The sequence below is a fragment of the Salvelinus sp. IW2-2015 genome, linkage group LG1 (genome assembly GCF_002910315.2).
Source record: "Salvelinus sp. IW2-2015 linkage group LG1, ASM291031v2, whole genome shotgun sequence".
NCBI classification, from domain to species: domain Eukaryota; kingdom Metazoa; phylum Chordata; class Actinopteri; order Salmoniformes; family Salmonidae; genus Salvelinus; species Salvelinus sp. IW2-2015.
This window is the reverse complement of record NC_036838.1, coordinates 33,409,350-33,425,232: the sequence shown is the minus strand read 5'-3', so window position 1 is coordinate 33,425,232 and position 15,883 is coordinate 33,409,350. Positions and strand designations below refer to the sequence as shown.

Here is a 15,883-nt window from a genome sequence, read left to right as displayed (position 1 = left end):
GGAATGCTGCTTTTTAGTTAGCTTTGTGACAGTATCAAAAATAAATTTCTGATTGTTCTTATTTTCCTCAATTAAGTTGGAAAAATAGGATGATCGAGCAGCTGACCGCGCACCTTATTTAGCAATGGTCTTGTTAAGTGGAGTGCGCCAATATATTTAGCATGATGCTTCCTTGACTAAACTACTGGCATTACACAAAATTCAAAAGCAATTAAGACACATTTCCGCAAATGATCAATTCAACGTTTTTGCGTACCACTTCATACACGTGTTTTTACAAAGAAAAAAAACATGTAGGCTATGAGGATTATACGTTTATATTCATAGCTACATCCATCGTAACAAAAAAATAGATGATAATGGTGGTCAGGTCAACTCATTCTATTTTTTCCTAACTGCAAAGATTGATTGATGGCTCAGTCTGCTAAGAGTGTGGGTTCATAGTTCAATGGTTATATGATTTAATCCCACATGGGGCAGATATGTTTTTTTGTTTATTTACAATATTCATCCCGTGCCCACACACTTCTAATTCTGAAAAGTGAAAGCATGCCTGTGAGAGGGGTCGCACTGGTAGTAGTTGTATGTTTTTATACAGTACCCAAGACCAATCTGAGTTAATTTGACCATTGTAATAAAGCTACTGCTTAAATACTGCAATGCGGGTTGGATTGAATTGAACATCTAATCATTCATTTTCAAGGTGATGATTGGACTTTTCTTYCCAACACAATACCGCAAAAAAATGCGAGTCCTCATTACAAATATATTTTTTTGCATCCCAAGAACTCGACACCTGACCACTGTAAGCTAACTGTCCTGAGCCTTATTTGCTTCTGATGCACATAATTTTGTTATCCGAGCGTGCCAGTGGACTTCTGGTAAGTATGCTTTCGTGAGAAAATGTTGGGATCAGGTACAACTATGTTTCCCCACCCCCAAAATTGATATTTATGTGCAATTCCCCCCACCCACAACTTCTCACCTGAATGCATTTTTTTAAAGGGGTTTGGCAAAGGCTGACATTGTGGTTGAGAGTTAACCTTTAACARCAGCTGGTGGGCAATCTCTAATATTAAGGGAGTCTCGAGGATCTGCTCGTCTGAGTTGGAATACCTCATGATGATCTGTAGATCATACTATTTACCAAAAGTTTTCATCTATATTCTTTGAAGTTGTCTATTAACCACCACAAACCGATGCTGGAACTAAGAACATACTCAACGAGCTGTATAGGGCTATAAACAAACAAGAAAATGCTCATCCAGAGGCGGCACTACTAGTGGCCGGTGATTTTAATGCAGGAAAACTGAAATCCATTTAACCTAATTTCTACCAGCATGTCACCTGTGCAACTAGAGGCGAAAAAAGTCTAGATCACCTTTACTCCACAAACAGAAAAGCATACAAAGTTCTCCCTTGCCCTCCATTTGGCAAATCTAACCATAACTCTATCTGCCTGATTCCTGCTTACAAGCAAAAACTCAAACAGGAAGTACCAGTGACGCGCTTAAATACTGCATTTGTAAATGATGTCGGAGTGCTACCAGAAGAGCTAAATGTCTTCTGTACTCGCTTTGAGGCAAGCAACACTGAACCATGCATGAGAGCACCAGTTGAACGACACTGTGATCACGCTCTCTGTAGCAAATGTGAATAAGACGTTAAACAGGTTAACATTCCGACAGATTACCAGGACGCGTATTCAGAGCATGCGCTGACCAGCTGGCAAGTGTCTTCACTGATATTTTCAACATCTCCCTGACCCAGTCTGTAATACCTATATGTTTCAAGCAGACCACCATAGTCCCTTTGCCCAAGAACGCCAAGGTAACCTGTCTAAATGACTATCGCACCGTAGCATTCATATCTGTAGCTATGAAATGCTTCGAAAGGCTGGTCATGTCTCTCATTAACACCATCATCCCAGACACCCTTGACCCACTCCAATTCACATACCGCCCCAAGAGATCCACAGATGACACAATCTCTACACTTCCTTTTCCCACTTGGACAAAAGGAACACATATGTGAGAATGCTGTTCATTGACTACAGCTCAGCGTTCAACACCATAATGCCCTTCAAACTCATCACTAAGCTAAGGACCCTGGGACTGAACACCTCCCTCTGCAACTGGAYCCTGGACTTCCTGATGGGACTCCCCCAGGTGGTGAGGGTAGGCAACAACACATCTGCCAGGCTGAGCCTCAACACGGGGGCCCATCAGGGTTGCCTGCATAGTCCCTTCCTGTACTCCCTGTTCATTCATGACTGCGTGGCTGCGCACAACTTCAACACCATCATTAAGTTTGCAGACGACACAACGGTGGTAGGCCTGATCACTGAAGATAAGACAGCCTATAGGGAGGAGGTYAGAGACCTGGCAGTGTGGTGCCAGGACAAYAACTTCTCACTCAACCTCAGCAAGAAAAAGGAGCTGATCGTGGACTACAGGACACAGAGGGCCGAGCACACCCCCATTCACATTGCTGAGGCCGTGGTGGAGCGGGTTGAGAGCTTCAAGTTTCTTGGTGTCCACATCACTAAGGATCTATCATGGTCCACACATACCAACATAGTCGTGAAGCGGGCACGACAACGCCTCTTCCCCCTGAGGAGGCTAAAAAGATTTGGCATGGGCCCTCATATCCTCAAAGTTCTACAGCTGCACCATTGAGAGCATCTTGACTGGCTGCATCACTGCTTGGTATGGCAACTGCTTGGCATCTGACTGCAAAGTGCTACAGAGGGTAGTGTGTATGGCCCAGTACATCACTGGCATCCAGACCTCTATACCAGACAGTGTCAGAGGAAGGCCCTAAAAATTGTCAAAGACTCCAGCCACCCAAGTCATAGACTGTTCTCTCTGCTACCGCATGGCAAGCGGTACCGATCCACCAAGTCTGGAACCAACAGCAGCCTCTAGGTGCTAGTGATGGCTATTTAACAGTCTRACGGCCTTGAGATAGAAGCTGTTTTTCAGTCTCTTGGTCCCAACTTTGATGCACCTGTACCGACCTCGTCTTCTGGATGATAACGGGGTTAACAGGCAGTGGCTCGGTTGGTTGTTGTCCTTGATGATCTTTTAGGCCTTCCTGTGACATCGGGTGCTGTAGGTGTCCTGGAGGGCAGGTAGTTTGCCCCCGGTGATACGTTGGGCAGACCGCACCACCCTCTGGAGAGCCCTGCGGTTGCAGTTGGTGCAGTTGCAGTACCAAGTGGTGATACAGCCCGATAGGATCCTTTCAATTGTGCATCTGTAAAGGCTTGTGAGGGTTTTAGGTGCCAAGCCAAATTTCTTCAGCCTCCTGAAGTTGAAGAGGCATTGTTGACTATGAACCCTTTATAAATGATATGTTAATGTAAAGTGCTACTGAAATATATTATCTGATTGTTATTGTGTCTGGCCGTTTCAAAAACAAATACACCTGCTCAGATGAAAACAACAATATTCCCACTGAGCACAAATGAGGAGGGGTGGTTAGCTATATTCACAAAATGTCAGAACAGGCTGCTAGGGGGAATCCAGAGAAGAGAAGTTTACCATGGTGCAGACTGCGACTTTTTGCTATCACACCCTCACGCTTTGCTTACACGTTCCCTTCTTTCATTTGCATTAGCATTTGCAAGACATGAAGAGTGCATTTAGAACACATGAATAGTACATTATTAATCCATAAAGATTAACCATATATAACTGAACAGCTACAGGAACAGTTAATGTGCACAAAGCATTTTAAAAGCTGTAAAACACTACTTGTGTAACATCCGCTTCCAACTCACCCTCTCAAACACGTAGATCCCCTGAACGCAGCTCACTTTCCAGCCTACTTTCCAGCTCACACTCTCAAACACATAGATCCCCTGAACACAGCTCACGCTCCAGATCCCAATCACCTGAATTCTGATCACATGTTCACACACCTGTATGTCATTATCACACACTATTTAGTTCAGTTCTTTGCACCCCATCTTTGTGAGGTATTATTTTGTGACACTTCTATTCGGAGCTCTGTTTTTCCCGTAATCTAATCCTCCTGTGTATGATAGCTTTGGCCTGCCTCACTTAACGACGCCTTTTGCCTATTCCCTGCCTGTACGGATTTCCTGTTATCAAACTATTGCCTGATCTCCCGGACAACGTTACTAGCCTTTTCCCTGCCTGTACTGTTGCCGTTTTGGACCCCCTGTGTATGACCTTCTGCTTGCCCCTGGACCCAGCTACCTGCCTCCTCCTGTGGCCCTTTACCAATAAACAYCTGCTGCGCCCTGCGCTTGAAACCAGCTCTCTGTCTCCCATTGTGTTCATTACAACTTGTGGAAGAATGTGGTGTAGATATGTCATCTCTGTTTTCATTCGTCATATAAATCACTATCAAGTATTCTGAGAACAACCAGTCCTTTATGTTGCTCAAAACATACCGTTGGTGCATTAGCCTAAACGAGTAACAAAATACTGTTCTGTTATTCAGGCACTACACACAAACTCAAGTCCCACACACATACACACAAACACATGCAAACATGCATATAATCAACAATGCCCATATGAGTGTTGTTTTTCCTCTGTTAATGACTAAGGGGGGCTTGTGCACCAATTACCCACCTTCCCTTTAACCCTCTACAAAGCCCCAATCCTCCTCTTTCACACACTCTGACAAACACATTCCAGCCCTCAGGAACACAACTGACTGACTGATGTTTTCTGTGTTTTTGTGTGTGGTCTCTTCTGGAGACGATCACTTTGATCTGGAGGATGGAGTCACCAATACACATGTTGTCTCAGTCTATGGAATTCTTTCTGTGCATCTGGTCGTCTGTGTACAGTATGTGTGTGGTCTAACTTTACTATGCTTTTGGGTTCCAAAAGTCCTCCCAAGGATAGTGAAACAAGGAMAATTTGACAAGTGGAGACATTTTGCCAGTCCCCAAAAGGTAAAATGCTATTTTGGCTTATGGTTTACATTTTTAGGTTTAGAATTAAGGTTAGGACTTGGGGTTAGGTTTAAGGATAGAGTATCCTAATTTTAAATGAGAATACATTTTTGGGTTATCACTTGCACAGTAAAACCAACGTATGTGTGTATGTCTGTTTATCTAGATTCCATTGTTGCTTAATTAAAATGTGCTCTCTCTCTCTCCCTCTCCAAGGCACCTGTGTTCTGACTGCCTCTCTGCTCTTTCTCCTCCTGCTCTGTGCACATTCTGACCTTGAACCCTACGCTGACAGTCTCAATGACTCAACCCCCTAACTAATTTCCTCACACAGACACGCATGAACCCCCTGAACTATTTACTACTGCCATTCACATCAATGGGACACACACCATCCCTCCCCTTCCTCCCACTTCCACCCCACTTTGATGTTGGTGCACTGTTTATTCCCACAAAAGTGTTGTTTTGAGCTGGGTGTGTAGATGTACGGGGGATAGGGGGTTCTCCCCATGCAAGGAGGTGGAGAATTGATCCACCTTTAGAATTGATCAAGTGAAAATTATTCAAAAAGAATCCCTTTCTATATGTGTAAAGGAGTATGTTCAAAAAATAATAAACAACTAGCTATTGTAAGTAGGCTGTTGTTGGAGCATCAGATATGGTATTGAGTAGATATGTTACTGGTTTGACCCTGATCAAGACTTAGAAACAACTTCAATGTCCCTGTCATGACTGGTGAGACCCAGAAGAGTGCTGAGGCTAAACAGTGTTTAGGGGGAGTCACAAAACAGAAAGGATTACTGCCACATACACACACACAAATGACACACGTTTCTCTCTCATGTGTGCACACACTTTCGTACGCACATACACGCATATACTATACAAACACACACATGCAATACTTGGGCACCATAAAGGTAATCAGTGGGGATTTAAAAGTCAGAACACTCAGGATGGAAGGGGCTTGGGTTGCTTAGCGACGGGCCTGTTGATGTCCAAACAATGTTAGCGTCATCAGAGCGGGGTTCTGCTGAGTGCAACAATGTCACTTGTGTTATCTGTCCCCCGTCTGCAGCTAGTCAGTGGAATGCTCCAACCCAACAGCCGTCGGGCAGACAGACATGACTTAGCCTACATCTCTGAGACACATTAACAGTGACACACTCTCTCTAAAACACACACTATAGGCTAGGTATGCACTCAAACAAACACATGCAAGCTCATGCACATCCAGTTGCAGCACACAAGCAATCTCACAGATGATTGTAAAGTATTCAACTAGTATACTATGTTGTACACACACACAGACAGACAGACAGACATCCACCACACACACACCACTTAATTCTGGAATAGTTTGAGGATGATCTCTCATAACTGTCTCTCACCTAACACATTTGTGCAAAACGTCATGAAGAGAAACAACATTTCCATGAAGGAAAATGAGGAATAGGGTCATGTCCACAAAGCACTGTGCTACTCCATAGGAGCAAGATGCATTCTCCAGGGGAAGGGGATAGGGATGCAATATACTGGAGGATTATGAAAACTCCTGAAGGAATAATTGCTTTTCAGATTAATGAAAAACAAGGTGAAATGTATATTTTGTTTTCTAATGGTAGCTTCTTTGAATATCAATTCCATAATAGGTTACATATCAAAGAGAGATTTAGTGAGACTTTTAAAACGAATTATTCTAATTGCAACACATTGATATTTTAAGTGGGGTTCTGCCAGTTTTAGGCCTTAATAAACAAGGACATAATTTGGACCAAATCTCACAAGTATCCATATTTATGTGGTGCACAATTTCAGTGAAGGATCAAATACTTTGCGCTCTGGGACATTGTTGATTCGTTCCAGGTTTAGATAAGATTTTACATAGCAGAACTTTGACAACCTATTGCCAATACAGTCTTTATGTTTGGCTATCAGAAACCGTTCCATCGGCACGGTTGGTTTTGGCGCGCTAGGACCCAGACGCGTGAAAGCGCAGCGCTTGGCCGCGAGCAGCAGCACTGGCGGCAGCGGGGCTCGGATCGCTTCCCCTGATTCCAAGCTTAACTTCCCGAGCTGCTGACGTCACTTGGCAGCCTGGGCTGTACTCGCCGCTCCATACATAGCGCCGAGAAAAATGCTGCTCTCCGTACCGCCAAGGACAGGAATCAATCCATACAACGGCTATAACAGCAGAAACGGCAAAAAGGTAAACCCTTTTCTGTTTTTTGTGCGCTCCCGGTCGACCAGTGGGRCAACACGCCCGTGTCAGTGGCGACAGAAATCTGTGTAGTGCGTGACAGCAATCTGCAGTGTCCTTGAAAAAGCGAATCGTACAAAACCAACTTCGTTCTCYGTGGAGAAAATTGCTGCTCACTATTCTGCACCCCCACTGTGGTTTGTGTAAAAACTGCTATTCGATGGTCCGGGCATCTATGCAGCCTTCATATTTAGTTGTTATTCCCGATTTGGGAATTCAACCGTAGAGAGCAATACACGAACCATATACTTCTGTTCAGTCATTAGAAAAAGTCAGTAATGGATACAAACTTTTATGGGCAACTGTACGGTATTGGGTCAGTGTACGTCTGTGCGTAAATGTGAATCCGAATAGGTGGGGGTGGGGTGCAGAAGAGGGAGACAGGGAATGTGCTATTCAATGTAGCCATAATTTATTTCAGTCTCCTTTTCGGGATGGTGAACAATGAACAGTGATATCAAGTGTCAAATCAAGTATCCATTGTCTACGCAGCCGCGCAAGTTTGGCAAAGTTTTTTTTTTAAGGCAAAGATGCCCCACCCCTTGAAAGAACCCACCATTGTGACGATACTTACTTTCCCCAAATTATGAATAACAAAATAACAGTTACATTCAAAATACTGTAATGTTGTAGCCAGCAACAATCAATCTGCAACTGAAACGTTACAATTAACGTCGGGGATTGAACATTATAAAACATTGTAATATAACACATCTACAATGTAGCCTACCGCTTATGTAACAGTGATAATACATTTTTTGGGGTTCAAATTGTTTTTATGGCCTAACTATTAACGAGATTTTACAATGTTATTACAACATATATTTTGTTATTATATTGATTAAGAGTATTCGATTTTCTATTGCATAAATGTTGAGTTCAAAAGAAACACAATCCAAGATCAAAGCCAAAGCTATTGGTATCTATTAATGCAACACCTGACATATTTGATCAGTTATGCTGTAGCCATAATGGTTTTGCCACAAAGAGAAATGCAATCGTGTTTTAATAGTTGTTCTGACGAAGTGAGGTTACCATAATTAACAGCATTTCAGTCTCTCTGGAATATGAACGTAGCCTAGAACTTTATATTTCAATGAAGGTGTTTTACTTAACTGTGATCAACTAAATGACTATATACTAAATGAAGATATGTCTCATCAGCCTTTCAAATTCGGCACATTTCAGGGTTGTTCATGTGGCTCTTGGATGCATTTGCACAACAGGAAAAACTCACATTGTTGAAATAATGCTTTTACATGAATATATTTGCAATGTAAAACGTGGCCTGTCTTGTATTATGTTGCTTGCTTGCCAGAGAGGCCTTTGAATAGTGTTTGGTATCCCTTCAAAGCCTCTGTCCTGTTGTGCAGGCCTGCTTGTGTCTGCTTGTGTTTACCTTTCCTCTACAAGAGCCTGATGTCATTTGTATTGCTTGAAGGAGGAGGAGGGTGTGGTCCTTTTCTCCATTGCATCAGAGAGGGAGAGATAGACAGAGAGGGAGAAAGAGAGAGCGAGAAAGAGAGCGAGAGATGCAGGACAAAATTAATACCACAGACCTACACCAATCTGTGACGATGCTAATTTTAGAAGTGCATGGTCTTGTTGTGACATATTACTATATCTATCATGTCTAGACAATCATGTCTGCTATATCACTGAATTGAAACTGAAACAACGGACATCTTCAGTTATCACACAATTGGCCTAATTTTATTACTGTATTACTGGGGTAAGATTATTGTGATTTAGGGATTGGGGGAAACTAGGGGAATCAGGTTCCAGAAGTAAAATCATTAGCCGGTTAGAGTTCTAGGATTTTTTTCTATAGGTGATTTCCCAAAGTGACTTTTCTTTCTCAAATTCCACTTCTTCCAACGGGTGATATCAGTGCACTCTATTTCCTCTGTTTTCCTTGATGAGATCTGTTACAACATGTATAATGTGACTGGTTGAATCAAAGTAAGAGGATGTGTTCCTGTTTCACAAGCTTTGGCCTGATCTCCCCTGTATTCTTGACTTTACTACCATCATTCTGGCATGGTGCCACTCCATGAAACTCAACTGACTCCTTAGGGATAAACATTAAGAATGCCCCATAGAAATGTGCACTCCTAAGAAGAGGACCATCAACCTACACTGAGTGTACCAAAAATTAAGAACACCTTCCTAATGTACACCTTCCTAATACTATCATACCCTGTTCAAAGGCATTTAAATATTTTGTCTTGCCCATTCACCCTCTGAATGGCACACGCATTCCATGTCTGAATTGTGTCAAGGCTTGAAATTCTCCTCCCCTTCATCTGCACTGATTTGATGTGGATTTAACAAGTGACATCAATAAGGGATCATAGCTTTCACCTTTATCCACCTGATCAGTCTATGTCATGGAAAGACCAGGTCCTTCTTAATGTTTTGTACACTCAGTGTATATACTATAGTATTCTAAGTAGCCTGTGTTATACTGTAGGGCTTATGAGTAAGGACATAACAGTCACAGTCCATATGAAACAGTGTATATCAAATATATTATGATTCATTTATTGAGAGCTGAAATGTAATGACGACAACAAGCATAATATTTCTTCAGTGACAGTTTGAGTTCTGGTTCATAAGGTTAAGGTTTGATGATTGAGTAGCTTAAGCTACCACTGTGAACTAATGTTTATTGATGTCGAGAGAGAGAGAGAATGAAAAGGTTTCTTTCCTAAGGATAGACTTTTTGAGTTATAATTTTACATATTCTCAGCACAGACAGATTTAACAAGTTGCTGTTCCCTCTGTATTTCATTTATACAAAGATTTCTACATTAAAGGGAAGGGAGATAGCCAGCATGTTGGTGCATTGCAGGCAACGGTCAAATATCTACACTAATCCTGTTTTTGTTTAGAAATTGGTCAGTGTGGTGGACCTGGAGTCCACTAAGATGTCATATGCACTAAGATGTGTGGAGAGATTCCTCGAATATCTCTCTCCCCCTCTCTGTTTCTCTCTTTCCCCATCAATTTGTCTCTCTCTGCCACCCTCCCTCTCCCACCCTCCCTCTCTCACCCTCTCTCTCCCACCCTCTCTATCTCTCTCGCTCTCCCTCGCTCTCGCTCTCTCTTTCTCTCTCCCTCTGTCTCTCTCCCTCCCTCTCTCTCCCTCCCTCTCCCTCTCTCTCTCCGTCTCCTTCTGTCTAGCGTTCCCGTATACCTGAGCGGCTGGCAGGAGTAAATAAGAGACAGAACACAAAATATACAGCGTGCTGAGCTGAGGGCTGAAAAAAGAGCCCTTTGTGTGTGGGAGGTGATTAGCAACCAGATGGCACCAGGGGTTTGGTTACTGTGGTGCCTCCAGAGTCACCTGCTCCTCCTCCTCTGCCTGCCCCACTATCTCAGTTTCTCTCCTTTCCTGAATTTCCTGGTAGAAAATATAAAACGAGGAGGCAGGTTAATCCAAACCAAAGACTGAATGTTTCTATACAGTATTGTGCTCTTTTGTATGTGCACATTTGTGTTTTTTGCAATCAAATTTAGTACTCAATTAATGTGAATGAATGATGATTGAATGGCAGATGTAATTTGCAAGGTTTATCATAGTTTTATTGAGTGTTAATATATGCTGGTGTTTAGTGCTAAAACCCATGATAAAATAAATTATACAAAAGGCATGGTGCCTTGTCTTTGTAAGAGGATACCCTTCAATTTATAAAGATGGAAAAATTCTTAATGTTTACTGAATGGCAGCCTTTCGTTACGGTCTCTCTCTTTAATACTTATGACTAAGTATTAAAATGCAACGTGAAAATAAACATAAGCGACCACAACAAGTACCTGTTTATGAGGGAAAGATCTGTGAGTGTTCCACAAAAAGGCTATTCACTGTAAGATCCCCCTGAGGAGGCCTGGTGGAAGTGAGGCCCTGCATGCCTTTCCTTTGAGTTAAACCATTTCATACTTTCACTTTCAACCCCCAAAAACCTTTGAAATATCACCAACATAATAGGATGCTAGCCCTAATGCAAACCAGGGCGCTTACTTTCAGCACTCTTTTGGCTTTCATGTTCCTTTCTTTGGTGCCGAGAGATCTGATTTGGGGAGATGACAGCTATGCAATTTTTTGAATCTGAAAAAATATGCTCCACACAACAATGGGTGTTTGTTTGTATGTCTGAAATGCTCAGAAGATGTCTGAAATGCTCACCAAGTTGTGTATCTTGTCATGACCAGGCTTGCCTTCATCCATAAATGTATTTTATTTTACTGCATGCACATAGAATTTTATCAAATGTAGCCGCCTAACCAACTTAAGAAAATATATTTAAGCTTAGTAAATTCAATATTCTCATGAATAGGCCATTGCAGTATGTCCTTTTTAGAAAAGGTATGAAATTCACATCGAGAAATAACATAGCATTCAATGTCTTCTCCATGAAATCGKTCGTCACTAGTTAACACAGCCACAAAGTCTTAATTATGGTTAAACCTCCCATTTCTAAAATGTATCTTAAAATCAGATTTTAAACCTAACCCTAACATTTGCCCTAACCTTAACCACAAATCTAAGCTAATGCCTAATTCTAACCTTAAATGAATGCCAAAAATCTATTTATTTTTGTCAACTTTGACTTTGTGGCTGTGTTATCTAGTGGAAACCCACCTAGAGTCGATTGACGCGCCGGTACGTCTATCTAAGTAACATAATAACATAATCTACATCAAAATCTGTCAGTCTAAGCTAGAGATACCTGTGTTTTTGCTTTGGATGCATCTCAATCCACCATATCTGCCTATGTCGCACTTCCGCATCTGCCGTGAAAGGTGACAGAGCTAGAGCGGTATTTGTCAGATCATGAGACATCCTGAAAATTGGTCTTCTAACGAAATGTCTGTAGTGTCTGAATGGTTTAACCTATTATGACCAGGCTATGGAAAGGGGGGATTCTCACAAACACGATGCTGCGCTCCGTTTTGCTCTCCGACGCCCAGAAGTGTCACGGGACTCGTCTGAAGATAATCAGTACCGGTTAAAAAAATATATGAAATTATGAAAGTAGTTTTATGCCTACCCCCAAAATTTGTTAAATATGTGTAAAAAAATAGTTTCCTGAGCTTTCATATCCTAGATATAGGACAGACACTTCAAAACCTTGTTTCTTAATATGTACTTTTTTATGTGTTTGCCATTTATGAATGTGTTATTCAATGCATTTCTCTGGGCTATAGTAGTAAAGGCCATATTCAATATTTTACAAATATATATATATATTATACCTAAAGGGGTCCTAAAATTCAAAATCAAATAGCTAAAAGATCCATAGTATGACCATCCTTTAACAATTCCATATTTCAGCGTAGAACCCCCCCCCCCCCCCCCCCCCCCACCACCATCAACGGCTTAGACTGACAGGGGTTTAATCAAATGCTTTTTATTTAAACATGCAGAGATTTAACTTAGGCGGTGCTATACTTTTCTGACACATTATCCTTAAGAAATAAACTTTTTCATTCTGTTTTAGTATCTCTCTTTCTCTCTCTCATCTATGGAAGTTTACGTACACTTTAGCCAAATACATTTAAACTCAGTTTGTCACAATTCCTGACATTTAATCAGAGTAAAATTCCCTGTCTTAGGTCAGTTAGGATCCCCCTGTATTTTAAGAATGTGAAATGTCAGAATAATAGTAGAGAGAACGATTTATTTCAGCTTTTATTTCTTTCATCACATTCCCAGTGGGTCAGAAGTTTACATACACTCAATTAGTATCTGGTAGTATTGCCTTTAAATTGTTTAACTTGGGTCAAACGTTTCAGGTAGCCTTTCACAAGCTTCCCACAGTAAGTTGGGTGAAGACATTTCTTCAAAAAGTATGATCTTTGTCCCCATGTGCAGTTGCAAACCGTAGTCTGGCATTTTTATGGTGGTTTTGGAGCAGTGGCTTCTTCCTTGCTGAGCGGCCTTTCAGGTTATGTCGATATAGGACTTGTTTTACTGTGGATATAGATACTTTTGTACCTGTTTCCTCCAGCATCTTCACAAGGTCCTTTGCTGTTCTTCTGGGATTGATTTGAACTTTTCACACCAAATTACGTTAATCTCTAGGAGACAGAATGCGTCTCCTTCTTGAGCGGTATGACGGCTGCGCCATAGGGTTTATACTTGCGTACTATTGTTTGTACAGATGAAAATGGTACCTTCTTTTTTTTTCTTTTTTCTCCCCCCTTTTTCTCCCCAATTTCGTGGTATCCAATTGTTAGTAGTTACTGCCTTGTCTCATCGCTACAACTCCCGCACGGACTCGGGAGAGGTGAAGGTCGAGAGCCATGCGTCCTSCGAAACACAACCCAACCAAGCCGCACTGCTTCTTAACACAGCGCGCATCCAACCTGGAAGCCAGCCGCACCAATGTGTCGGAGGAAACACCGTACGTACACCTAGCGACCTGGTTAGCGTGCACTGCACCCGGCCCGCCACTAGCGATAGTGCGCGATGAGACAAGGATATCCCTGCCAGCAAAACCTTCCCTAACCCGGACGACGCTAGGCCAATTGTGCGCCGCCCCATGGGCCTCCCAGTCGCGGCCGGCTGCGACAGAGCCTGGGCTCGAACCCAGAGTCTCTGGTGGCACAGCTTAGACCACTGCGCCACCCGGGAGGCCTGAAAATGGTACCTTCTGGCGTTTGGACTTGTGGAGGTCTACAATTATTTTTCTGAGGTCTTGGTTAATTTCTTTTGATTTTCCCATGATGTCAAGCAAAGATGCACTGAGTTTGAAGGTAGGCCTTGAAATACCTCCACAGGTACACCTCCAATTGACTCAAATGAAATCAGTTAGCTTATCAGAAGCTTCTAAAGCCATGACATCCTTTTCTGGAGTTTTCCAAGCAGTTTAAAGGCACAGCCAACTTTTGTGTATCCACTGGAATTGTGATACAGTGAATTATAAGTGAAATAATCTGTCTGTAAAAAATTGTTGGAAAAATGACTTGTGTCATGCACAAAATAGATGTCCTAACCGACTTGCCCAAACTATAGTTTGTTAACAAGAAATTTGTGGAGTGGTTGAAAAACGAGTTTTAATGACTCCAACCTAAGTGTATGTAATCTTCCGACTTCAACTGTATATTTAGTATCTCTACCAGTAAGTCTTCTGTTGGGTGTCTGTGCTTTGTTACAGACTTGGTATATCTGGCCATTGTTATATTGTCTCCTTTGTATTGTCTCCTTTGTATTGTCTCCTTTGTAGACTATGTCATGGATAATACTCTGTATAAGAGCCAGTTAAAATAAGTCTGGGCTTTTAAGTCCCGTATAGAAACATGCACAAACCTTTTGTCCCCCGGGGGAATATCAAAGAGGCCTTCTCAAACATGAACACATTGTTGTTTGCAGCAACATCAACTACCAGGGGGATGTATTATCAGACACTACACATTTATGCATTTTAAGCTGGGCTGGTGTAGTGGATAGGTGGAATAGTTGCAGTCAGTGGCTTCATTCCAGGCTGACTGCATTGCAGATGCCTGCCAGATCTAACAACGCCTGGATAGGTGTTTACCATATCAGCTAACCATATCATATGACATACCAATCTGATGCCCAACTGTGCAGTCGATGGGAAGGTACATGTGTTAGTTGATGCAAAGCAACAACTGCAATGTAGTTGGCCTGGAAAGCGACCACTGGCGTAGTGGATGGGTGGGATAGGTTCAGTATGTTCTACTGGTGTAGTGGAKGGTTGGGATTGGTGCAGTATGTTCTACTGGTGTAGTGGAGGGTTGGGATTGGTGCAGTATGTTCTACTGGTGTAGWGGAGGGTTGGGATTGGTGCAGTCAGTGAGTAAGGTTTACTGATGTAGTGGCTTGACACTGGATCAACTTGGCCGGTGAAGTCACCTTTGTCCCGCTGGCCCCGCTCCAGCTGTATGTATGTTTATCTAACTCTCTGTCATTGTTTAATGCGTCAGACATTTGAAAGTGGTCTCTCCCTCCATTGCCAACCACATGAGTAGTACAAGGTGAGCAGGTATAGAGAGCAAGAAACAGAGGGAGAGAGAGAGAAACAGGGGGAGGGAGAGTCCTTGGAGAAAGCACAGCTGTCTGAAATATGATGCCAAGCACTGCAGTGATGCCAGGTACTGACATGAACATTACGCCTGAATGTGAGCAAGAAAGACAAAGAAAAGGATGAAAGAGATAGAGAGAAAATGGCATGGAAGAGGGACGCAAGAGAGAGAGAAAGAGGCAGGCAAGAACAGTAGGAGAGAGTGAGAGAGCGAGAGAGGGTACTAGGGGGAGAAGCGGTGGGAGGGGGGGGGGCAGAAGAAAGAACGTCTGGAGCCTGTTGTCCTTTGTCACCTGGTAGGAATGCAGAGTGGCTGTCTGGCTGGCTGATGAAAATGACTGATCAGGAGAAAAAGTAAAGGGATGTCCTGTCTGCCTCTGTGTGCTCTATCAGCCTGCCAACTATAACCCACAGCACCGGAACGTTCAGCCTATGTTCAGAGTAACGTTTGCCAGTCACCTGAGGCTAAGGCCGACAATAATGACTTCCTTTTACTGTAAGCAACCAAGCCTGTTGCTTTGTGGTTGTACCGTGTTGGCTGGAGAACAGGATAAGGAAAAGTAAGTCTTTGGTGGATCTGAGAGCACAGTAGTGGAATAGATGGATTTCGTTATYAGATACGTCATACATAGATTC

At 42.5% G+C, this 15,883-nt stretch overlaps 1 protein-coding gene across 3 annotated transcripts in view; it reads left to right on the top strand.

The window, feature by feature from the left end:
• The first annotated feature begins 6,984 nt into the window (after positions 1–6,984).
• Positions 6,985–15,883, top strand: part of LOC111966016 (RNA-binding motif, single-stranded-interacting protein 2) — a 49,860-nt gene continuing 40,961 nt past the window's right edge. For all 3 annotated transcript variants that reach the window (XM_023990483.2, XM_023990470.2, XM_023990479.2), the window contains exon 1: positions 6,985–7,145. In XM_023990483.2, coding sequence (XP_023846251.1) covers positions 7,074–7,145 — 72 coding nt within the window. In that variant the 5' untranslated portion in view covers positions 6,985–7,073. The remainder of the gene's footprint in view (positions 7,146–15,883) is intronic.